Source organism: Onychostoma macrolepis, chromosome 03 (genome assembly GCF_012432095.1).
Source record: "Onychostoma macrolepis isolate SWU-2019 chromosome 03, ASM1243209v1, whole genome shotgun sequence".
Classification (NCBI taxonomy): domain Eukaryota; kingdom Metazoa; phylum Chordata; class Actinopteri; order Cypriniformes; family Cyprinidae; genus Onychostoma; species Onychostoma macrolepis.
This window is the reverse complement of record NC_081157.1, coordinates 33,499,175-33,526,201: the sequence shown is the minus strand read 5'-3', so window position 1 is coordinate 33,526,201 and position 27,027 is coordinate 33,499,175. Positions and strand designations below refer to the sequence as shown.

The 27,027-nt window shown below is 35.4% G+C and overlaps 1 protein-coding gene across 1 annotated transcript; it reads right to left on the bottom strand.

Annotated features, from left to right (window-relative positions):
* Positions 1 to 532: 532 nt before the first annotated feature.
* Positions 533 to 24,875, bottom strand: nsfa (N-ethylmaleimide-sensitive factor a). Its single transcript, XM_058766544.1, has 21 exons — positions 24,750 to 24,875; positions 13,663 to 13,748; positions 11,948 to 12,047; positions 11,027 to 11,066; positions 10,770 to 10,936; positions 10,573 to 10,680; positions 10,393 to 10,468; positions 10,141 to 10,296; positions 9,758 to 9,957; positions 9,493 to 9,658; positions 8,395 to 8,469; positions 8,099 to 8,286; positions 7,909 to 8,004; positions 7,656 to 7,812; positions 6,985 to 7,118; positions 6,676 to 6,742; positions 4,380 to 4,459; positions 4,107 to 4,241; positions 3,761 to 3,874; positions 3,343 to 3,398; positions 533 to 1,566 (listed from the first exon to the last, which is right to left on the bottom strand). The coding sequence occupies exons 1-21, from the start codon at positions 24,759 to 24,761 to the stop codon at positions 1,545 to 1,547; spliced, it is 2,235 nt and encodes a 744-aa protein (XP_058622527.1). The 5' UTR covers positions 24,762 to 24,875; the 3' UTR covers positions 533 to 1,544.
* Between the last annotated feature and the right edge of the window lie 2,152 nt (positions 24,876 to 27,027).

The window sequence follows — 27,027 nt, the reverse complement described above, 5'->3', positions numbered from 1 at the left end:
TCCGCTGCACTAAATGTACTCTGCTGCCACCAGCTGAATAAAACTGAGAGCTCAAAGCAATGGAGAAGCTCTTCACATATTACATCAGTATTATGTTGCCAGATAAAGACATACAACTTTAAGATCAATTAATGAATTTAAATTTGAGTGTACTGTTACTTTGACACAAAAGTTATATAAACAAGACGTTAATATCGGTAACAGTATAGTGCTGGCTGCTGGGGGTTTTGTTTGTGAATGAAACTGATTTAAGAAAATTGGTTAAGTAAATTATTCAGTGACTCATTCATTAACAGACTTGTTTCATTGCTTAATGAATCAGTTGATTAAATGATTCAACGACTCATAAAAAGTCACTGAATAATATTAACACATTTTTTTACCATTTAATTTAGAAAGATATATTAATAATAATTCATTAATTTAATTTATCTTCTTAAATGCATCATTAAAACAGTAATAGCACTAGAAGATGCCTATTGACGTGGCTACATTAGCATAGCAATGGAATGAATATACAACAGCACAAAAATGCCTGAACTCTTACTGAGAGCCTGTTTTTTTTTTTTTTTTTGCAGTAACACAATTTTGCATCTGGCCGTACATCTCCAATAGTCATAACAGATCAAAGAGCTCTGGACATTGAACACTGGTCACAGAAACCATATGAATGAATGGGCAGGCAAAAAAATAAATACATAAAACAACATTGTCATGAATATTCATTTCAAAAACAATATCTACCCACACTACACTTACACAGATACATACAGCCACACAAATGAGTTCACTCGAAAGCTGATCTGTAGCCTTTTGTTGATACACTCCCTCACTCACTCACTCACTCACTCACTCACACAAACACACACACACACACACACACACACCAACAGACACTCATGTAGTGACCACAACAGATTATCAATACACTGTAGAAGTGATCAAGATTGTTCTCAAAGTGCTGGCTTCTCCAACACTAGTTTACATAGATATACTATATATTTCCAGCTCCGACATTGTAAACTAAATCTACATAAATCTGAAACAAATGAAACAAATCGAATTGTCATATTTTGGACCTATGTACAATATCAAATAACACTGTGATCTATATGTTGTTTTCTTGTGTTACCACAATCACAAAGGAAGGGTTCAGCATATGCACACTACGAACAGCACAGCTCATCTTCACTACGGTATATACACACACCAACAGCTTTCTTATATCCTACTTAGAGATTCACATGTTGCATGATATAGATTTGCTATATATGTTCTGCATCCAGCAGCATATACACATTTTTTTTAAATCAGATTTTTTACATCTTCATGGCTTCGAGTAGATCGAAACGGATATTCATGTAAACAAACAGCGTACAGAAATATTGCACAAAGCACAAGACGTAGATATGAGGGACAACTGTGTGATCTCCGTCAGGTTATCAGTATTGTGAGGGTGTTGTTTTGGTGGAGTTTTCTCGTAGTTGCCAGGGGAACATGCAGTTGGGAGGAACAGGGTGGGCATCCCTCTCTCCTCTCTTCTGTTACTCGTAGAAACCACGATCTCTGCGGAGAGAAGGATGGAGCATGAGGAGGCGCAGAGAGTTTATGTCGGTTGGTTTTGGGTTTCACCTCGGCCCCTTGGTGTTTGGGCACAGTCCAAATTTACAGACAAGCTCTGGCACACAGACTCTGTGACTTTGATGGCTTCCATCTGAAAGTCAATCATTACCAATATTGACTGTTTTTCTAAGAGATAAAGTTAAAAAAGTACCTAACTTTCTTTCTTAATGCATATTTCTACACTTATTGTGCATGTTTGGTGCACATTGTTCTAAATAAAAACATGTTATATTCTTAACATCCCTAATCCCTTACTTTTTTCAGTCCCTTTAAAGCTGGCATGAAATGAAAAGCTTTTTTCCAAATGTATGTTAATAATCTTATTGGAAATGAAAATGCCACAGCTTTATCTATTTGCAAGTTTAATGCACATGGCTGGCTCGATTCTGGTATGTAACTCCCACTGTTCAGTGTTAAATTTGATAAAATTTTGGTCATTTTTGTTTACAGCAAGATTCTTGTCATACTCATTCATTTTTGCCCATTTTACTCTGCATATATGAGGTTTAGTTGATAAAAACATTTGACACAAAAGTGCAAAATTAAAAACAATTTTCACTATTCAAATAATATTCAACTTAATTTAAATGTACTAACACCTAGTAAAAGCATCATGTGAAAACTATCGTTGTTGTGAAAACCGCAACTCCTGAAATAACAATATGTGCACTCTATTGTGATACAACGTGGATGTGATCTTTTTTTTTCCTTCTTCCCATTCCTTTTTTCTTGAATATTTTGCGTCACCTGAAAATATGTCCGATTTTAGAATGAGTTGAAAACCGCATGATGACTTTCACTAGACTGAATCACTAGTAAATATAATCGGTGATGATTCACAGTGGAAAAGTCTGACCTCTGCAGGCCCTGAGCAGGAAGATCTAAACAATTTTATATGTAATCTCACTGAATATTTAAATGTGTGGTAACAAATCTAATAAGCAAAGCATTAAATGATCATTTATGCAGTGATACGCAAAGGTTTGGGATATATAAGGGTTTTTTTTAAAGTCTCACCAAAGCTAAAAACAGTAATATTCTGAAATATTAGTACAATTTAAATTTATTTTAAAATGTAATATATTCCTGTGATGTCAAAGGAGGAAACATTTATTCTCATTGTTAACGTTGAAAACAGTTGTGCTGCTTAAACTTTTTGTTGAAAACCGTGATCTTTTTTTTTTTTCATGATTCCTCTGTGAATAAAAAGTTCAAAAGAACAGCATTTATTTTAAATAAAAATCGTTTGTAACATTATGAATGTATTTTCTGTTGCTTTTGATCAATTGAATGCATCCTTGCTGAATAAAAAAAAATCTTACTGACCCAAAACTTTTTGAAGCAGCTATTAAAACACACGAAGAGGTCGGGTTCTGCCTGGCTTGGAATTGCTACAGGACACTAGTTTTAAGGTTCTGTATCTTTAATAAGGGAAACACTAAGGATCAAGGCATTTCAAATCAACTACTCTGATGGCTCTAAATACAGCACACATAGTTACCATGACACCCTTACCATCAGTTTTCACCAGCAGAGTTAAATTCGGATGTGATTGTTCTCATCCAGCCTGTCGATTAACAAAATCAAATATAAAACAAGCTTAATGCCTGTTTAACTCCCCGTCAGGTTTGTGATCCAGCGAGTCTGTGGCAATAACTCTTTTATTAGACATTGCTGTGCCAAATATGCAACATATGATGAACATAGTGGGGTACTCACGCTCCCTCGTCTTTGAGTAGAGAGAGGAACTTGCTGACTCTGTACGCCTGGTCCATCTAGAGAGGAGAGTAAACACAACATGCTATAAATAAATGTTCGTTTTCACGTATATGGTTCTCTGCATGTGACTCTGTCACGAGATGAAGTGAGCTCATGAAATTGCTAGACAGCACTTTAGATGTAGCATCAGATTCTTCTGTGCATGAAACAGCTATAAAAAGCACAGCAAATAAATTTAATTACTTAGACCACATTTCAAGACGCATGTCAGAAAACTGCTTGAGCTCATTAAAGTTCTAGTCCACATGAATTAGAGAGAATTTCTAGGTAAATACTTCTAGCAGAAATAAATCCAAAGATTTAATGGGTTTGAGAGACTCTTAATGGTTCACAATAGTATTTACAGACTAAGGTTTACCTGCAGAGACATCTCAATAAGCATGAGAAGCTTTTTAATGCCAATCCACACTCTTTTTCCTTTCACATGCTGGGCAATGGTGGTTCTCTCAGCATCTGTGAAACTGCCCAGGAGCTTGAAATTAACAGAAAAAAAGGTAAGTATGATAATAACATTTTGTGCATGTAACTGAAGTGACAGAAAGGGTGGTATCGCCCTCTACTGGCTAATGCAGAAACAACATTAAATACATAAACTAGAATCCTGAAATAACATCCTGTCTCCTGATTTCATGTCTACACTTTCACGTACAGCACTTCTGTTGTTTTTTCTTCAAAAATAAGCTCTGACTTTCATTTGATCTCACCTCTAGAGCTTCAACCAGATGGTCCCCACTGGAGATATTCTGCACATGGATGGTGGTGCTGAACGCATCCAGCATCTCCATCTCCTGCAGCACATCCTTACGGCTGGTGGTGCCGATGATCAGCAGCTTACGGCCCTTATGGTCAAAAGAAGAACACCAGACATTTTATGCCCATAATCTAACAAGATAAATGCATTCAATGATAGAAAAAAAGATTAAAACACAGTCGCATATGCACATATATGACCCATATGTAAAAGCATCAGAATTTACATGAGGTGGAGTCTTCTTCAGCAAAACCAGCAGGGCCTGAAGAACCAGGTTGGAGAATCGAGGACCAATCGGCACATAATCTGTTTAACCACACATAATTATTAGAATAACATTTAATAGTGTAATATAGCAATTTTTTAAACTAGGGGTCTTCACCACTTCAAGTACAGAGTCATATACTTGTGCATTAGTTTTATCTACATTTTAATGTGGGAGGGTCAATGAAACATTTGCTTGTCGACTTTAGTTAAAGATACCCCTAGTGAAAAATAAATATAATAAAATGTATTTGAAATACATTTATTTCATTCAAAGTATACTACACATACATTTACATATTTATGTGCTTAATAAAAATACCCTGCAATGATACTTTTGGTATACTAAACTGGTATATATTTAAAGTCTGCTACATTGAAACAACTAATTTTGCATCTAATGCAGTTTAATTGCCCTGAAGTCCAACTAAAGATATACTTAAGTATATTTGGTTGTACTAAAGTGGAATTACTGCAAGTATACTTCAGGTACACTTGAAATATCTTGCATTTAAAGACCGATAGTATTCAAAGATCATTCAATCCTCATCAATAGTGACATTAAAACACATTTTAAGCTTGATATTAAGAAATGTGCATTGTGCACAAGTAGTACTCCAAATAAAGTTTGATTATTATTTCTATATCAGTAAGTCTCAAACGATATGTCAGCAAATATGTAGATATGTCAATATAATAGATTTGAACTATATATAGTATGAAATAAATGCATTTTAAAGGTGCCATAGAATGCATTGATACAGTATTTTAAATTGTTCTCTGATATCTACATAGAAGGTATGTGGCTTAGGTAAGGGCAAAAATTCTCCAGAAACGGTTTTAAATGTCCATTTAAAACCCTAGGATTTCTCACTTGAATGATAACGGTCTGTTATTGGCTTATTTGGCAGGGTCATGAATAATAATGAGCTCTGCTCTGATTGGCTGTTTCACAGTGCAACTCATTTCAATAACTCACAGCAGGAAGGAAACATAGGGAGGAAAATATATATTTAAATACTTTCTCTCGCAGTTATATTGTCAGGTAATTATACTGTACATAAAATGCGGGCATCAGGGAGCCGTTATTAATACGCGAGGCATTGAAACTGCTTTTGAACTATCGGTCGATCGTGTTATAGTTTCACTTTCGAGATTGCAATGTAACAGGCTACCGCTAGCAGCTAACCATGTCCCTTCAGTGGCTCGCGTTATTTTATTAGAATGCGTTATTTGCTTTCCGTGCCTTTCTGAAAACAGACACCAACCCACCCCTGCACTTCACATCCCCTGCACAACCTGGAACATATCATTTATTTCCATGATCTGCCATTTTTGCTGTTGTCCTCGCTTGTTTATTTACAATACCTGCAGAACTTCTGATGATTCGGTTGTGTAGGTTCGGCTGGCTGCTGGCCTCGAACATGGGCGGGTTTATGCAAATGTTGGATGTAGTTATCCCGACTGTTGCGTCACAGTCGGTGTTATGTTCTGATTCGCCTGTTTTTCAGTGGTCTTTTTTATTCACGAGATTTACATAAGAAGGAGGAAACAATGGTGTTTGATGCTCACTGTATGTCATTTCCATGTACAGAACTCTTATTATTCAACTATGCCAAGGTAAATACAGTTTTCCATTCTATGGCACCTTTAAATAATCTATATGGACAAAAGTATTGGGACACCCTCTTCTAATAATCAGGTTTTGACTACTTTCCATGAGTACAAATCTTAATGTTAAAGCATATAATGATATTCTTGGTGTTTGATAAGTTTTTGGCTCAAGGTCTGCATTTAAAGTCACACCAGAGGTGTTCAGCTGGGATTAGGATTTGGCTTTCTGTAGACCACTCAAGTTCTTCCACACTGACTGAATCAATCATTTCTTTTTGAACCTTGGCACTGTCATGTTAGAATAGAAAAGGGTCCGGTCCAAACTGATGCTATAAAATTAGAAGCACACAGTTCCCTAGAATATCATTATATGCTTACACATGAAGATTTGTACACACGGAAATTACTAAAGTTGTCAAATCTGTTCAATAGAAGGGGGTTACCCAATACTTTTGTCCATATAGTGTATAAAACTTTTTTACAAGGGACATTCAAACTCTATTTTTGATTAACGCATATATCCTTTTGTTTTTTTTCTTCACAAAAACTGATTAAAAATCAAACAATTATTGGCAGTTTTCCCTGTTGAAGACCCCTACTTTAAAAAAAGAAATTCAACAATTTAAATAATAAAACAGTCTAACCTAAGAGACGCTCAATGTCATCAACCACAACACAGCTGAGCTGAGACTTGTAAGCATCATCAAAGACCTGAGAAGAAATATGGAAATTTTTAATTAGTGTTGTCAAACGATTAATCGTGATTAATCGCATCCAAAATAAAAGGTTTTGTTTACATAATATATGTGTGTGTACTGTTTATATTTATTATGTATATATATAAATACACACACATACATTTAAAAAATATTTACATGTATTTATTCATAAAATGTATAATTTAAATTAAAATGATATTAAACTTTATGAGCATACAGTATGTTACCACTAACCTTCTTGATTGCCTGGCATTTGGTGATCTCTGAGTGGCCAATCATCTTGTCTGGAGAGCAGATCTTAATGAAGGGGAACTGCGAGTCCTCTGAGATTTTGGCAGCCAGGGCTGTCTTTCCACTGTGAGGAGGTCCTGAGGCAAAAAACATGACTCGTCAGGACTGACAAATAGTCTACATCGGATTGGAACACAGAGATTAGGGTACTCTCACTAACATTTTGTAAAGGTTATGTAAATGTTAAAACAAAACATTCTCAAAATAACATTATTTACATTAGATATATGTGTGTAATCTTCTTGAAAAAATTTAATTGAAAATATTTTGCAACGTTAGCATAAAATGTGAGAACAACAGTTATAGAACATCCTCACGATGCTATTTTATTCTTGATGAACATTCCAATAATGTTGAGAGAACAACATTCTTCGAACATTCTCTGAATGTCATTATGATGCTGAATGTTTTCATTATGTTATCATAAAACATTTATGTGATGTTACATGTACTTGATGAACTTTCTTATAATGTTGAGAGAACAACATTCTCCGAAGGTCCTGAACGTTTTCGTAATATTAGCATAAAATTCTGTGAGAAGGTCATTCATGGAGCATCCTTCCTGTGTTATGATGAACAGTCAGCATACATTGATGTTAAAAATGAAGGCTCACCCTCAAGAAGCACAGACACGAGTGGAGTGCGGTCGCTGTTCTTTGCCTGCTGCACCAGCAGCTCTCCGTCCTCCAGCACTCGGGTCACTGGATCACCCCACTTAATGATGCCGTTCATGATGTAACAGGAATAGTCTTCCTGGTTGGTGCCAAAAGCCTAACAAAAGTACAAGATAACATGGTTTCTACAAAAGACTCTCTGAACTCTGCAATCCTTCTGCTGATGAAAGCTATTCATTTTTCAGAAACTTACAGGTTTAATGTCATTATTCAAGGACGCCATGAAATCTGTTCGAGTGACTTGCAGCTTCTCTGCTCGCTCCATGTCCACCTCTACAGTAGATGTGGCCTGGAATACAATTCGATTCAGTTTAGACCTTTCAAATGGGGTATTATGAAAGTATATCCCTGATAAGGAATGCATAGATCATTATACTTTGTACCTTAATGTGGCGGTTCATGGCAGTAGACTGGGCGGCTCTGACCAGGCCCTCCAGTTCAGCTCCACTGTAGTTCTTGGTCTCAGCAGCCAGTTCTTTAACATCCACATCACCACACAGGAGGTTAAACTCGCGCATCTTAGCTGTGTGAATGTTCAGGATCTGAAGACGGCCCTTTTCATCCGGCAAACCTGGGCGATGAAACATAGACAAATAGGTAAGAATGAACAGTGAAGGAGAGAGTGTTGAATTTTTCTTGTCGTTGTTGCTAAACAAAGGGCAAGATTTTGAGGTCCTACCAATTTCCATCTTTACTTCAAAGCGGCCAGGTCTCATCAAAGCTTCATCTATCAGGTCAGGTCTGTTGGTCATGCCTTTCAGACAAAGACAAATGCACAGGTTAGAAAAAAGCTAAATAAAACAGAGATTTGAGCTTTTCAGAGAATTTTAATATGAATAACATAATAAAAACTTGACAGTAATTTAATATTTAATAATAATAATGGTGATTATCATTATTATTATTATTATTATTATTTGTTGTCGTTGTTGTAAAAATATGTATTATTAAAATATAATATAATTGATTTTTATGAAAACTATTGTTATTATTATTATAAAATATTTTAATTATTATTATTATTATTATTATTATTATAATGGTGATTATTATTATTATTATTACTATTATTATTTGTTGTTGTAAAGATATGTATTATAAAAAATATAGCAATTGATTTTTATGAAAATTGTATTATTGTTATTATTATAAAATATTTTAATAATAATAATAATAATGGTTGTTATTATTATTGTTGTTGTAAAAATATTATTAAAAAATATGATAATTGATTTTTATGAAAACTATTGTTATTATTATAAAATATTTTAATAATAATAATAATAATTCATTATATAATTATAATCATTGTTTTGATTATATTATAAAAATGTTTAGCTTTCAATAATAATAATAAAAGAGTTTATTATATAATATTGTTATTTGTACATTAATCATTTCTTTCAAAAGTCACATTAGATTACTTATCAATTTAAATAACAATAACAATAGTACAAAATATAATAATAATAATAATTGTTATTATTATCATTAATATTCTTATTATTATTAATTTATATTATAAAAATGTTTAGCTTTCAACAATAATAAAAGTTTATTATATATTAATTTATATAATAAAATTATACAATAAATTTTTATTATTACAAACTGTTATTATTAGTAAAAGTTTTTGTATGTTAATCAATCTTTTTTTCTTTTTTTGAAAAACTTGGTATGTAGTATTAAACTTTCTTTGCAATCATAGATTTAGAGTTCTTTTATGACTACTAAATATCACAAAGCAACAGAACATATATTAGCTGCTTCTATTCACCGATGACGAGGATGTTGTTGAGCTGCTCCACTCCATCGATCTTGGACAGGAGCTGGTTGACCACAGTGTCGTGCACACCAGTGCTGCTGGCACCTGTACCACGCTGCTTACAGATAGCATCCAGCTCATCAAAGATGATGATATGCAGGCCACTGTTAGCACCCAACTGCAGAGAAAAACACAGAAGATAGTATGATATGCTATAGTACAGTAATGTATGGTATCATAAGAACAGTGCGTTTAAGAGGGCAGTTTGTCATCTCACCCTTTTCTGTTCCTCCTCAGCATCTGCAAACAATTTCCTAATGTTGGCCTCAGATTCACCGACGTACTTGTTGAGGATCTCTGGTCCGTTGACTATCTTTGGCTCTCTGGCGTTCAGCATCTTACCGATCTGCCTGGCCATCAGTGTTTTACCACAGCCAGGAGGACCAAAGAGCAGGATGCCTTTCACATGCTTACAACCTGCAGAGAAAACAACTCACTTTTACAACAGACACTCCCAAAAAAACACACATTATCCACAAGCAATGCATCTGAGTAATGCGTTTATAATGCTTACAAACATCAACATAAATGGACTGTTCTGGTGAAGGCATGCTTTTTACGAGATTACATAACAAAATGGAAAATGAAGATCGCACAAACCCATCTGTTCCACAATGTCTGGCGGGAAAACTCGAGAGGCGAAGGCCCTGCGGAAGATATCGGAGAACTCCCTGTCTAGACCACCGATGCCCATTTTCTCGAAGTTCCAGTCAGGGTTAATGATCGTCTGACGGGCTTCTTTGGTCTTGGCCTTGCCTGGTGAGCATGAGGACGAATTCAGAAATTCAGAGCTGAGTTACAAGGCTGTTTACTTGGCAATAGAAACTTATTTTTAAGTGTGAGAAAACTCACCAACTAGAGTTAGAGACGAGCTCTCTGATTTTTCAAAGATCACTTGACTGTTTCCAATCAACAGACCAGTCTCAATCTGTTAAATCAGATGTAAAAACAAAGGATGATTAACTGTGTGCATTTTTATTTTTTATATGACATTAAAGTGCAAATTCCATATTTCTGTTCTCTTTCCAATACCTTTTGCTTTTTGCCAGATGCTGGTTCACCCCTCAGTATGCTGGGGTCCATCGCCTCAATGTCCTTGATAACTAGGCCAAAGAGCTTGTCACAGAAACTGAAGACCAGCTATGACAGGAAAAGCACAAGACAAAAAATTTGCATGTACAATTAAACATCAGATACCTTTTATTCAGTTTTTGTGATGTGATTCTGACCTGCTGCCCCACAGTGAAACCCTGATTGTTGAAATGCTGAATAAACTCAGCAGCCATTTTGTCTGAGTCGTAGGGACTGCAGTCGGTGCTCTTCTTCTGCAGGAAGTCAATCTCAATGGTCATGGCACCAATGCACTGCTTGGATTTGTCAAAGTTGTAGTTGGCCACTGAAACGACAGGGGAAAAAATCTTTTTGAGTATTTGATCTAAAAATTGTGTATTTCTTGCAAATGTTCACCCAAGAGCCATGTACACACCCTCTATTTCTTGTCCGATGGACAGGCCTGCCCATTTCCTCTTTAAGAAAAAGTAAGAAGATAATGAATAAAACAGCAAAAAGTCCATAAAAATACAAGCACTGTCTGATTATCTGTACTTAAAGGGACAGTTCACCAAAATTACGTTATTATTTATTCAATCTTGTGTCGTTACAAACAGTTCTTTCTTCTGTGGAGCATAATATTTTCTTTTTTTTATTATGCAAACAAACATACTATTTACAGGTAACAAATCAAATACAAAATAACCAAGGTCAACAAAACATACATGACAGCCAAGAAGATTTGTGTGAGTGAATGAGTGAGTGAGTGTGTGTGTGTGTGTGTGTGTGTGTGTGTGTGTGTGTGTGTGTGTGTTTGTGTAAGTGTGACAGGGTGTTGGGGGGTGGAAGTATATAAATAAAAGAAAGTACAACAGACATAACAATAGTAAAAAAAAAAACATAATAGTAATGATAACAGTAATAATAATAATAATAATAATAGTAATAATAGCATTAATAACAAAAATTAGAGGATGGAGGATGAGGAAGGTGATAAGTAATAATAGTAATAGTAGCAGCAATAATATCAATAAATAAATAATAACAGTAATAATAATAATAGTAATTAACTCAGTTAGTCAGAAATTAGGGGAAAGTATAAAATATTTTCAACAACGTTTTTGTCCATAAAATGGAAGTCAGTGGTAACCAAAGCTGTTTGGTTATCAGTGTTCTCAAGAATATCTTCTTTTGTGCTCCACAGAAAAATGAACATCATACAGGTTCTGAAAGACATTTTTGAGTGAACTAGCCCTTTAAATATGTCTGGTTAGCTGTTGTTTTGGATAACATGATAAGTGTTTGTCTTCTGTTGTGTTTGTGTCACAAGTAAAAGATCTTGGCAGGAGTCCTGCACCTGTGGCAAACTGAAAGCGATGGTTCCAGGAAGCACAGAGTGGTGAGACTTCACTGTGAACACAAACTTGTAGGTGGGTGTTGTCCTCACAGTCACATGCCTGGAGAGAGAGACAATGACACAAGGATAGAAAATACAGCGTTTAACAGAAACTATGATAACTTCTTATCTGGAAACATCACTTTAACTAGTTTTTTTAGTCGAGTACTGCCTACGTTTACAACTGCACCAATCCTACATAATCTGAGATTAGCACATGGGATTATATGTGTGAACCACTGACAATGGTTCCTTTTTTAGTAACCTTACATCACGCAATAATGCATTCAGTTAAAGCACAAGTTAACCATGATCATATATAATATATATTTTATATACTGTATGTGATAACTAAATACTTAGGGTCTAACTGGAAGCTTTGACGACTATTTTTGTTGTTATTTCCACCAAAAGTACTAATAATTTAATTATTATTATTATAAATAACAATAATTGTTGTAATTCACTTTGGATAAAAAAAGTGTCTCCATAAACATAAATGTATAATAATAATATTAATTTAAATATATATTTATTACTTATTACAGGATACATCAATTTACATCACACATTAACATGCCATATATCGATATGGCAACACAAACCCACACAAATCGGCCCTCATGCTGTGATATTCTCGGACATGAGGCATCAGCAGGAGGCACTGCGGCAGACTCTGTCAGCCTGAGTTAATGTCTGGACTGATTCAGCATCCCAAGGACACACACACACACACACACACACACACACACACACTTAGGGAAAATCATCAGCTCTGCTGCTGGAGCACTAATTATATGTTTAAAACATTTCCTACAGTATTAGATACACCCTTATGATACAACTGCAAAAAGATATCATGTACTACATGTTATATGTGATTAATGAGTATCCACAACTTAAAAGAAATGACAGGAACGTTTTTTATTAAAGGGGCAGTATTTGCCTCACAGAAGTGATTTTTTTAGGGGTAAATTTTACCCTTATAAGTTAAGTTCATTCAAGCATTTTTCCTACCAAACCCACAAGAATATAACTTTCTACTAAATCCATGAGAATAGAATGTTATGACATATGAACTGTTACATAATACATTAAAAATATGATTTTTGGCAACACAATTTTATATACATGAGACACTGTGGTAACTTTTATTTCTTAGCACTTTTGGACAGGGGTCATCAAGGTCATCAGTCTCAAACACAGCAAACTGGATGCACTGTGTGTTCTGACACTTCATGGCCAGTAGGTTTTTGTACAGTTTGAGCTACAATAGTTTTCTCATGTTACTGGACTAGACAGGCTAGCCTTTGCTCACCACGAGCAACACTGAGCCTTGGGCGCCCATGACCCTGACGCCGGTTCATCTGTTGCCCATCCTTGCATCATTTTGGTAGGTACTGACTACTGCCAACCGAGAACACCCCACAAGATATGCTGTTTTTGAGATGCTCTGACCCAGTCGTCTAGCCATCACTATTTGGCCCTTGTCAAAGTCACTCAGACCTTTTCACTTGCCCATTTTTTCCTGTATCAAATGTATAAAATTCAAGAACTGACTGTTCACTTGCTTCCTAACATACATCAAAGCATGTACTGGCCATCGTACCATTTAACTAGCTTCTGTGTGCAAATGTGATGAGTCTGATGAGTCTGTGGTGCGGGTGAATACTCACTGTCCAGACTGCAGGTCTTTCTCACTCACTACTGCACAGTTTGTCAGTGACAGCTCATCTGTTGGGCATCGAGCCGCTTGCATCGTCTGCAGAAAGACAGATAATAATGAAGAGAGAGAGTAAGACGGTGAGAGGCAGAAGAACAGTTCACCTTATATGAGAATGAGACATCTGACCATTGATGTTGAAGCTTAAAGGTGATGTGTGTAATTTATGTTTTGTTAAATAAGCCATTCATCAGTTAATTTCCCTTAGTTTTGTGGCTCTGTGTTATAAGTGCTCTTAGTTTTGAAATATCCTCAAATTTATTTGAGCAGCTTGACAGAAAAACATTGGCTCAACCAATGGTGTGGGTTGGGGGCGGGGCTATCTGTTTGACTGGCCAATGGCGATTAGGTGGAGTATTCAAGGAAACCTGTTTGAGAATTATCACCTTTGCAGTTTCACTTGGTGGCGCTAGTGGCACAGAAATTACACACTTCAGCTTTAATATTTGCATCTTGCTATATTAGCTCAATGGGTGTCATTTCTTATGAAAAGATCTTTCTCCTCATGAAAAATTTACAGTAAACCACACCATATGAAGGAGTTCCCGTGATTCTCTGCAGAATTTTAAAAACAGAAAATCCCATGGTGCAAAATAGCAAGATGAAAAGCTGTTTCTACTGTGCAAGCTGAAAACTTGAGATTGTTGTTTTAAAGACCTCATCTAATCATCCCTTCCAGGATCACATGCATCATGTTTTATTGCAATAGAGATAGTACAAACCCCAAACCAATAATACCAGGGGCTTGATATAAACAGTGTTAGATAACAACAAATGAGGTGATAAACAAAAAGGCAAGGGAACAGTAGTAAAAAATATAATCATAAAGCTGTCTACAAGAGAGCACCAGTGCGTTAAACATGGGTAAATGAGAAACATAAATGACAAAAAAAATATATATTTTAAGCAAAGACTGACAGTGAAGGTTCATGCGTGTTCTAGCTTTATTTGTTCCTTCGTTGGTTGATGCAACCAGCCAAAGAACCATAAATAAAACAGACTACAAAAGAAAAAGAAAAAAGGAGAGCTAATTGAAAAGCAGGGCTGCGCGCTGTTCCCATCTGGGTATACGAAAAGAAAAGAGTGCCATAGAAAGAAAGATAATGAATGACTCAACAAGAAAACAAAGCTTCAGTGAAAACAATTAGAGATTAAGAGAACAAAAACTAGATAGATCAGATTTCTAAAATCTTTTTTTTTTTCAGGTAGTTAATAGTTCACATTAATTAAAATAATAAAACAATAATTTCACTGCATTTATTAATCAAATTACTGGTAATTTCTATACATTTTAGCTTAAAATGCTGAATATGTTAACTAGTTCAAATTATAAACAATCTTTGGCAAAAAATAAATAAATAAATAGCTGATCTTAATAACAGGGTAATCAGCTAATGATTCAATTACCAAAATCAATTTTAAGTTAAAGAAGCCAAGTTTTTACTAAATTAACAAAATGCAACAAATGACAGTCAGAAAGTATACAGACAGATTTAGTATTGATTATCCTGAAGATTCTGGCAATAAAGATTAAACATAACAATGACTTAACAATGAATGAAAACATGACAATGCTTTTTCTGTTCATAATGAGGAACACTTGTCTACAGAACAGCACAAGATGAAAAAAAATAGAAATAAACGCTGAACTAAAGGAAATGTAACCTCAACTGAGAAATTTAATAATACTCTCAGACAAAAGTGCAAATCTTTGTACCTTATTTACCCCTAAAAGGTTTAGAGTAGTACCTTAACGGTACATATAAGGCACTTATATATATTTTTTAGAGGTTTTGTTTTAGAGGAGTGACAAGTTATTGTATCCCTAAAGGTACCATTTTTGCACAGTTATTTTCTGTCAGTGGTATTAAAGTCACAAAGAAAGTTGTGATCGTCATTTCTTCCCTATTGTGACATATCTGAGCGAAATGGCTTCTCAAATGAGTAAAAACAACTGGACTTGATTTGGTCCACCTGAAATTCATTTGATCATTGGATCTTTGCCGCTTGTAGATTGCAAACAGTGATTGACAGATTGCTGGATGGAAAGGGGAAGTTGATGTAATTAATTAAACAATTAATGAATTAAAAACAAAGTGATGATGTTCACAGATAATAATAAACACTGCACTATTCCACTTAAAAAAAAAAAACGAAATGTCAATTTAGATTTCTTGGTGACTTTAAAGGCAAGATCTTGGATGTATTCCATGATGAGGCCAGGAAGCAGAACTAGATGACAGTAAATGGCTCTTTGAGGGTTTGTATCTGATTCAAAGCCTGGGTGTGGATGGTAACTCAACAGGCTGACATAATCCAGTTAACGAAGAGCGGTCCAGCAATTAGACCTACTTTAGTTGCAGGTCAGAAAAGCAATAATCCATGGCTCCCTGCCAGCACGCATAATAAACTCGCCACAGGCCCTCGCACCATTCAGTCGTTACAGCTGGCCCTTTAGTACTCAACCTCAAATCAACCTTTATTTGTCCTGAGAGTGAGAACACAGGCAGATGATCTTGAGTTGGATGGTTTGTGTCTATGGTATTGTGACGCAGTTTGGGCATTGTACCGCTGTAGTGCTCCCTCGAGTTGTTGCTACCGAGAAGGGTCATAGCAACAGGGGTTACAACCTGTCAGCTCTCAGGACACTAAGGGCGATGCAGAAAGCTAGTGCAAGTGAAGCATACAGCTCAATCTGGCAAGCGAGACAAGCAGAGGCAGAGGGCATTCGGAAAGCATACATACCTTGAAAAATATTACAACCTTGGGGGCCAATGAATGCACGCAAGCAAGAGGGAGGGCAGAAGGACATAAGACAAACAGTTGAGACAGCCAGCACCACATTGAGCCGAAGACAGCGTGTGGTTGAGAAACAACAGAGTGTGCAGCAGGAGGCAGCATGCAGAGCAGAATCAGGATCAACTGCAAGTGTGCTTGAAGGAGCAGCAAGAGCAAATCGCAGGCAAACCAAACCCTGATGTGGTAGGGGAATGTGTACTTTCGCCAGTCATTTGAAATATGAAAAGTTGCATCAATAAGGTTTAATGCACATGCTGAAAAATATATCGCATGTGAACACACTTCATTATGTCAGTGGAGAGATTAAAGCAAAAACAAAAAAATCTTTAGTGAAAACAGAAATCTAATAAAAAAGACTAAGACGAATTTTATCGGCCAAAATCAATGTCAGCCATTAATTAGAATTTTTTTTTTAAATTACATAAATATAAAAATATAGTAATATGTATGTATAGTATGTATAGTTCAAATGTTTGGGGTCAGTAAGATTTTGTTTTAAAAAAAAATTACATCAGCAAGGATGCATTCATTTAGTCAAAAGTGACAGTAAAGACAATTACAATGTTACAAAAGATTCTAACATTATTACAATCTTTTTTTATAATGACTATTTCATTATAAAAAAGATTGTATTTTTTATAATGAAATTTGAGATTTGTACATTATTTCAAATGTTCTTCTTTTTAACTTTATATTCATCAGAGAATCCTGAAAAAAAAACGAACATGTATAATGGTTTCAATAAAAATATGAAGCAGCACAACGTTTTCAACACTGACAATAATAAGAAATGTTTCTTGAGCAGCAAATCAGCATATTAGCATACGACATATTAGAATGATTTCTGAAGGATCATGTAACTGAAGACTGGCGTAATGATGCTGAAAATTCAGCTTTGCATCACAGGAATAAATGACATTTTAAAGTATATAAAATAGAAAACTTATTTAAATTGGTATATTTCACATTATCATAGTTTTTACTGTATTGCAGCCTATACATGAACAAAAATAAAGCTTTGAAAGAAAGACAAACGCGGTATAATTCAGCACTGAATAAACAAAATAAAATGCTGCATGCCATTTCATCAGTCAGTATACTGAGTAAAAATCTATTTCAAGCAGCCCTACTCTCCATGTTTAATCAGACTGGGCCTCTGGAGAGATATTCAATGAGGAATGAGGAGAAGCCTGATCAATATTGTCGAGAAGAAACCCCTGACTGACACAGAGGACATCCTGTCACAGGACTGAATACAACTGCTCTTGTAACCAGCTAATGACTTCATCTACCCTGAGGGTATGATTAAGCATTATGTTTCCATGGCCATTTCATAAGCGGCACATATCACAGAGTTAAGATCGACAGACAAACAAAAGTTCAACCTATGCAGAGATTTCAGACACTTTAAATGGCTAGACTACTGGATTACACCGGGATGCAAAGGTGGCTTGTATTACTTTCGGTTTATGGATTGTACCCCTGATACACTTAAAGGGTTACTCCACCCCAAAATGAAAAGTTTGTCATTAATCACTTATTCCCATGTCGTTCCAAACCCGTAAAAGCTTTGTTCGTCTTCGGAACACAATTTAAGATATTTTGGATGAAAACCGGGAGGCTTGCGACTGTCCCATTGACTGCCAAGCAATTAACACTGTCAAGGCACAGAAAAGTATGAGAGACATCATCAGAATAGTCCATCTGCCATCAGTGGTTCAACCGTAAATTTATGAAGCTACGAGAATACTTTTTGTACGCAAAGAAAACAAAAATAACGACTTTATTCAACAATTTGTCTCCTCCATGTCACTGTTGCACCATTTTGGAGAATATCTGCTGGATGCAAACTGCGTCCGCTGTTCTGTGTCAGCCGCACCACACGGATACGCTGTTTCCGTTCAAATCAAAGCATAAACAAACGTAGAAGTCGTATCTGTGCGGCTGACACAGAATAACGTACGAAAAGCATTCTCGTTGGCCTTGACAGTGTTATTTACTTGGCAGTCAATGGGACAGTCACAAGTCTCACGGCTTTCATCCAAAATATCTTAAATTGTGTTCCGAAGACGAACAAAGCTTTTACGGGTTTGGAACAACATGGGAATAAGTGATTAATGACAAAATTTAAATTTTGGGGTGGAGTAACCCTTTAATGGATGATGATCCTTATGTCATATAGCAAGCAAAATGTGAAGATCAAAGTCTGCGTGAACCAGAAGTTGCTGCTAACTTTATTTCAATACAGTGACGTATTTCCAACTGAAACGGAATACTGAATGGGCGTGGTTTTAATTTTACGCTTCTCTTCTCATCTTTTACTCGCAGCAAACTCAATGGTTGGCTAAGCATATTCTGCCCAAGCCATGACCGAGCCGTCAAACTGACGTCATCAGAAAAGGAATGCCATTCCAGAGCGGAAGCAAATGATCAGATTTTGATTAAAGATTACCAAGACAAACTATTTTTTTAGTGGATTAATTTGCATGAATTAATTGTTCACCTTAAAACTAGTCTCGCATAGCCAGACCTTCAGACTGACAGCTGAAGGTCTGGAATCCATGGCAGCTTTCATTGGCCAAGGCCCGCCCATGAGGCCGTATGACTGTCATGTCAAACAACCAATCACAGTTTCGTTCAGCGTCAAGTTTCAGGGCGTGGAAATGTCGCCACAATAACAGACCGGTGTGTAAAACTCTCGGACGTATTTTAAAGATTCTATACCGCGAACTTTAAGTATTTCACATGCTTTTGAAAATCCAGCATTTAGTTGATCCTGATAAGCGCTCGTCGTCACCGTTGTAACCACGACGGCTTTCTTCTTTCGTGAGGGGGTCACGGCATCTTTGTTTCCAAGCCGGAATGTTAAAGAATGCGACAAACATGTCTCCCGGAAATCCTGTATAATTCAACCAATCCTACGACGACTTCGAAACTCCTGAAGTGTTTCCACTTTTGTGTGCCGTATGCATCAGACGTTTAGCCAACGGTCTGGTGGGCGTGACGTCTGAGGCTGAGACTACCTTAAGACTAACAATGTGTGCTAACAAAATAAATATTGTAAATTTTTATTTCATGAGGACATGATTTTATGAGGACTAATATAGGACAAATAGCACAGAGAAAGCCTCTTCTCGTAACCCTCATATCATGGACATGATGCAGCTCATCAAGCTTCCTGATTGGTCGACACAAAAGACTATCACTATAACAATAATTATAAAGTTTAATTATGATTCTAATTACACACCACAGCTGTAACGATAACAACAGAACAATTTTTGTCCAGCTGATAAATAATAAAAGCACTGACAGCCAATCAAGAGCTTGAGCATTTAAAGCAGACAACAAAACAGTACCGCATGCATGCTTATAATAAACAGAACGATCCCATGTGTTCGTATAGACACTAATATAATTATGATTAGAGTTATTATTATAGTTTTTGGTGTGAACGAGCTTTAACTGAAAATCATTCTGAGAAAAACTACAGTTAACGCAGTTTAAAGAAAAATAAATAAAATGCATTTTAGTAAAGAAAATTTTAAAAGGAGAATAAAAAATGACAGTTTAATGAGCCTGATGTAAATTTTATATCACTGCTTCACCATGACTTGCAATTCCTGAAACACATTTCAAGCTTTTCTAATTTATCATTTGCTTTTAATTACCCCAGGAGATCTTAGTTCAAATCATTTCCTGGGCAGAGAGAAAACTTTGAATAGCTTAATGATCAGGGTTTTTTTTTTTTGGCTCATGTGGGATGCATTTAGCTGCTTGATGTAAAATAATTGCATGATGATGATTGCTGCTTGTGAGTTGATTGACGTAAGAAACCATTAATGTCTGCAAAGACTGGTTTTAATGGGTAAAATGTAGACTTAAGAAAGAAATCAATGCAAAAAAATGTATAGATGATAAGAAACCTCATATGATGTTAATTAGCTGTGTGGCATTCACAACCAAAAAAATAGCTTTCATGCAGGGCCTTTGATTAGAGCTAAAACTGATGGGGAGGATTTCTAAACAATATAAATTATTCATTTAGTTTTAACCTCTTAACTGTCACCGTCCGCCCTGTGGGACGCCTACCTTTACTTCACTATTTTACAATTAAATCCTAATCTAATCATGACAAACTATATATCGTTGGAAAGATCTAAGACTCCTAAATAGGTATTTTACCACTTTTTCTGTTAAAAAATTATGTAGGAAAAGTGATAGATTAATTTATGACAAGAGTGCACCTGAAAAAAATCTACATCATAACAGGAATTCTGACCTTTGTCACAGAAAGTCTTCTTAGTTGCCTTTTTCTCTATCACGAATTAGAAATCAGAAGAAATTATTTATCAGTAGAAAACTTAAAATTTCAAAATTCATCCTTTGAAACCCATTTTAAAATCAGACATTGCATTAACATGGAAATGGTACATTAAAATCACGTTACAAAATATTTTCATTCATGAATTATAAAAATTTAAGTTTGGATAGTGCACTATAATGTCTCTGTTCAAAACTGTGAGTGACAGTTAAGGGGTTAATATACTTTAGAGCTTGGCAGTTATTCTAGTGCCCATGCCACACACAGAAGCCTATACATTAATTCAAACAGTTTTATAGTAGTCATTTTTGATTAAATAAAGAGATGTATATTAGTGCTGCATAAGCATTTATTTAAAGCAGGGGAAATGGGAATTAAAGCGGAAATACTCTTAAGAGACAACCAGTACTCATGGGAGACACTCACAAAGGAAAATATCGTATTGCTTTGATTGTAACAGATATTGAGCAGAACTCACTGTCTCTCACATATATCTATAGAGAGCATTATGACAGACACAACCAGACTGTGTATCATACATACACTCTCTGAGAAGGCAGTGAAAGTATTAAATAATTTAACACTGAGCTGAACTCTGTGGGTGAAGGATGCCCACACAGAGTTTGTCTGGCTTGGTCTAGTTTGATCAGCATAGCTTACAAGAAATATCTCATAATAAGCAAAATAATTAGAATTCATTTGTTCTGCTGACAATGGCATTTCAGCAAAAACAACACGAATAACAGATTTTTCAATGTTCACTCTCTGTATTCTCATCTTGATTTATTCTTCTTGAGTAGAATCGAACATGATGGGCCTAATAAAACAATTGACACTGTGTGACTCATAAATGCTCATCTTTTCGTACAGTTGTTCGTGGGTGTGTGACAAGCATTCACAAATTTCTGAATAGCTTTCACCTGCTCTTTCACTGGCATGTTCTCTCCTACCTTAAGCATACTAAAGCCATTAAATACAGTGACAGCTATAGTAAACTATGACTGCATAATCTGCTATCCTTTATGCAATCTACATACAGTATATCACTATATATATATATATATATATATATATATATATACAGTTATAGCCGAAAATATTGGCACCCTTGGTAAATATGATCAAAGAAGGCTGTGAAGATTAATCTGCATTGTTAATCCTTTTGATCTTTTATTTAAAAAATTCACAAAAATCTAACCTTTCATTGGATAATAAGAATTTAAAATCAGGGGAAATATCATTATAAAATAAATGTTTTTCTCTAATACACATTGGCCACAATTAACGGCACCCTTTTATTCAATACTTTTTGAAACCTCCATTTGTCAGTTTAACAGCTCTAAATGTTCTCCTATAATGCCTGATGAGGTTAGAGAACAAGAGATCAGAGACCATTCCTTCATCCAGAATCACTCCAGACCCTTTAGATTCCCAGCTCCATGTTGGTGCTTCTTCTCTTCAGTTCACTCCACTCATTTTCTACAGGGTTCAGGTCAGAGGACTGGAATGGCCAGCAGAAGCTTGGTTTTGTGCTCAGTGACCCATTTTTGTGTTGTTTTTGAGGTTTGTGTTTGGATTATTGTGCGGTTGGAAGATCCAAACATGGCCCATTATAAGATTTCTAACAGAGTAAGTCACTTTTGATTTTTTATCTGTTGTTATTTGATAGAATCAGTGATGTCGTGTGTCTAAACAAGATGTCCAGGACCTCCAGCAGAAATATAGACCCACAACATCAAAAATACAGCAGTATATTTCATTGTACACATGGGGTACTTTTTATCCCTGTGTTCACCAAACCCATCTTGAGTGTTTGCTGCTAAAAAGCTCATTTTTAGTTTCATCTGACCATAGAAGCCAGTCCCATTTGAAGCCATGGCTGGATAATTTCATGTTCATAATCACCCTGGAGTGCTCAAAATTGTGAATATGAATGGGAATATACTTCAGAGATATTTTACTCATAAGAATTTCTAGTGGTGCCAATAATTGTGTCCAACGTGAATTAGAGAAAATATTTATTTCATAATGATATTTCCCCCCATTTGAAATTCTTATTATCCAATGAAAGGTTAGATTTTTGTGAATTTTTTTAAATAAAAGATCAAAATGATTAACAATGCAGATTAATTTTCACAGCCTTCTTTGGTCATATTTACCAAGGGTGCCGATATTTTTGGCCATGACTGTATATACATATATACATACACACACAACAATAATGGCATATATGTAGATTGCATTAAATATATATATAATTTAATTGATCAGAAAATTATAACTGTTTATTTTGTTGCACTTTGATTGTGCCTAATTGTCCCATTACATCCCAAATACCTATAGTGGTTTATTAATGTCCCAATAATATTTGGCTTGATTACCACCATAATTAAAATCCCTCACTATATTGCAGTGCATTTAGAGAGTATGGCATGAATTACATGATCTCCCATTTTATTTTAATGATAATTATAAAAAAAAAAATTTTTTAACTCTCTCTCTCTCTATATATATTATAATTATGAAATTATCATTAAAAATCATTTCTAAAAATAAAAAATAAACATTTATAAATAAATATTATATTACTACATAATTAACATTAATATTATTTATTTATATTACTATATATATTTATAGTACTAAATTACATTAATTAATAATATTATATTACTGATATTGAATGAATGTCTATTTTGTATATTGTGTTTTTGCTATTTTGTATATTATTCTTTTTATTATCTGTGTCTTGTCTTCTGTCATTCTGTTGCACTGTGAAGCTTCTGTCACTAAAACAAATTCCTGGTATGTGTAAACATACCTGGCAATAAAGCTCATTCTGATTCTGATTCTGAATGAATAAGTAAATAAATAAGTAAACAAATAATTAAATAGAAAATGAAAGAAGGACCTAAATGAAACACTGAAATCTCAGTTTATCCGCAGATAAAACTAAAGCCAAGAATGATGCCATTTTGAAAGCATTTTTTCACAATGACAGGCAAAGCTCCCTTGAGCTCTACAGCGCTCCATCCTGCAGCAGGGAGAGGGTGTGCTGTAGCTCTGCGCACTACATATTCCTATTGGTGGAGCGATGCGTTTCTGTGGACATTTTGAAGCGAAAGCATGATTTTGTAGGGGAAATCGCAGGCTTGCTCAAGGTTATACATCGCGAGCTCTCGAAGCACAAACAGTGTGGTGTGATGAGCTTATGTGAGCATTACGCGAGCCATGTCAAGGTTAAATCCGCTGACCGAGCACAGTCCTGTTATATTTCACTCTTCATGACAGCGTTCTGCACCACAAAATACGGTGCGTGGCTACTGTACACATACATATTAACACACATCTTAAAAGATTAATGAAACAACCGCCTGCTGCTTCATGTTGTACCGAATCGATGGGCTAAAGCAAATGGACAACCACCTCGCTTCTATTTTAGGCTTGTGTCTGTTTACCGATGGGCTCAGACTAGAAACAATCACAGCAATCAGCACTATTTCAGCATTCACACAAATGCTGGAAAATCAATTCAGGTGCCACCATCGAGATTCAAGTATTCATGGGGGCTTATTATTATTAGGCTACTGTTCAAAGCTTCCCGCGTATCCTTCTGCAGTAGCCATATATTAGCATGCTATGAATAATAATGTAAACCAAACACCAGCAATAACGCTGCAGATCTGCATTGGTGCTCACAGGTGATCGTATCGCCACCTGCTACTGTCTGTAGGCTGGTTATATTGTGGAAAGATGCCAGCGGCTGGCTGGCATCAACCTGCAAAAATGTTGTTTTTTTTTGGAAAACGAGTTACTAAAGCTCTTCTCCGGAGCGATTGTTATATTTAAACTCAGCGCTAATTCTTAATGTCGTATAATCTTAATCGTTGAGTAATTCAAATGGAAGCATATCTTACCCGAGTCGCCATGTTTGCGTTAGGTGATGCTGCTCGGAAGAGATCCACGCAGCAGTACTAGAACAGCACCACAGCAGCGGACAGCGACACAGGCGAGAGCTGCGCATGCGCATGGAAGCTTCGCACTAGTGTTAGGGACTCATTACTGTGAATCGAATCTTTCGAACAGTTCATTTCAGAGAACCGTTTAAAAAAAAACAGTCAGTTGTTCTTTACGTAATCACGTAGTTAATGATGTCATGGATTGGCGTAGTGAACTAAAACGTTCTAAAAAGGTCATATTTAGAACATACTGCAGTTCGTTAGGTTCTTTACAATTTCACGGTCTTAGTTTAGTTTGTTGCAGCCATGACTTCGCCCATAAAACAAATCTAGAATCTACATTATTCTTTGTTGATACGTACAATCTAAATTAATGTGCGTCACAAAACTGAAGACCTTTTGCTTGTTTAAACGTAATAAAGCCAAAGCGACTTGTAGGGTATGTGTTAAGAAAATATACTAAAATTAATCAGTTGATTTGGTTATCTCCGCTTATTGTGAATGGGACATGGATGAAAGTAGGGATATAATTGTATTAAAATTTCTTATCACGATTATAGTGACCAAAATGATCACGGTTATCAGTATTATCACAGTATATTGTTAAAATGTGCTGGAGATGTTCAAAAAGTACAGACACATAAATACCTTCACCAAGTTTTATATTTAAAAATCAACAAACAACAAATAAAATGACTTTTTGTTTGCATAATCACTAAAACAATAACATTACCAATGATGTTCGGATTTTAAATGACAACTTGACTGACAACAGTTTAATGGCATGTTCAAATATCTAATGTAGGCTAAATGTTCAAATAAAGCTTTGAAAAGGTTTCATATAAAAGTTAAACCTCACATTTCAGCCTTTAAATAAAGAAAAGGGTTAAGTCAAAATTATAATTGATTAATAAATGGTTATATGTATTGTATCTGCTCCATAAATAATTCTAAGTAACTTATCTGAATTGTTTATATATGTAGGCCTACGTTAGAATCCACATAAGCTTGTTTTTCATCAACCGGTCAAAATTTACAGCAGGGCATGCACATTCGGCCCGTTTTTGGCCAGACAGAAACTGCACACAGGCTGAATGTAAATATAAGTCTCTGTAAATCCACAGTTTCCTGTAAACTCCGTGGACAAAGCAGTATTGCGATTAAGAACACTTCCTTTAGGTATTACATGGAGCGAGGATGAAAACAAAATGCCATCGAATCGTTTCTGAAGACAATCAGAACCTTCAGAGCTACATTCATATAATTAATGAATTCATATATTTATTTGTATAATTCCCTCAGCACTCTTTTAAAACCTCCCAGCTTTTCGGCCGTGTTTTCACTCAAAACGAAACTAAGTCACTCTGCTGCTGTGCAAGTACCCCTGTCTGCAGCTTGTGAGACTGTTACTGAAAACCGTGCTTTATGCTGGACAGTATTTATTTATCGTGAGATGTTCAAATCGCGGTAACCGAATACGGTTTTAATAATTAAAAAAATGAAACGGTAATACTAGCCGTGGAGAATTTTATCATGATTTATCATCAAACCGATAATCGTTACATCCCTAAAGAAAACGATCCAATTCAAATCAAGAACAAAACATTTCGTTTTGTGAACTGGTAATATACATACATATATATATATATATATATATGTATGTATGTGTGTACGTGTGTTTTTGTGACATATGAGGACACAAATTTGTGACATGGGTATGACATAGGTATTACAAGGAGAAGGTGACTTACGAGGACATTACCTCATGTCCAATATTTCAAAATGCTTATAAATCATACAGAATGAGTTTTTTTGAGAAAGTAAAAATGCACAAAGTTTCCTGTAAGGGGTAGGTTTAGGGTGATAGAAAATACGGTTTGTACAGTATAAAAACAATAGAAGTCTATGGAAAGTCCCCACAATTCACAAAAACAAACCTGTCTGTGTGTGTGTGTGTGTCTGTGTGTAAACATTAGTCCCAAACTCACACAATTGGTTCAACTGGTTGTGAAACGATATTAACAAACCTCACGACCGAGATGCACTACCAAACAGGGGCATTCACACTTTTCAGGTAAATTGACAAGCACTCTTACTTGCAGTCAACTGAATATTAAGCTTTAAGAAAAAAAGAAAAAAATAAGTATTACTTCAACACTTTTATACAAGCACAAAAACAAAAAAAATCCCCAAAAGATGCCAATCAAGTGCTCTGAATCCTAGGATCTCATACAGA

Coding starts and splice junctions, on each gene's coding strand:
- nsfa (XM_058766544.1), bottom strand. Junction 10,297..10,392: donor CTCGTCTCTAACTCTAGTTG/GTGAGTTTTCTC, acceptor CATGCTCACCAG/GCAAGGCCAAGACCAAAGAA. Junction 6,743..6,984: donor AATGCCAGGCAATCAAGAAG/GTTAGTGGTAAC, acceptor ATTTCTTCTCAG/GTCTTTGATGATGCTTACAA.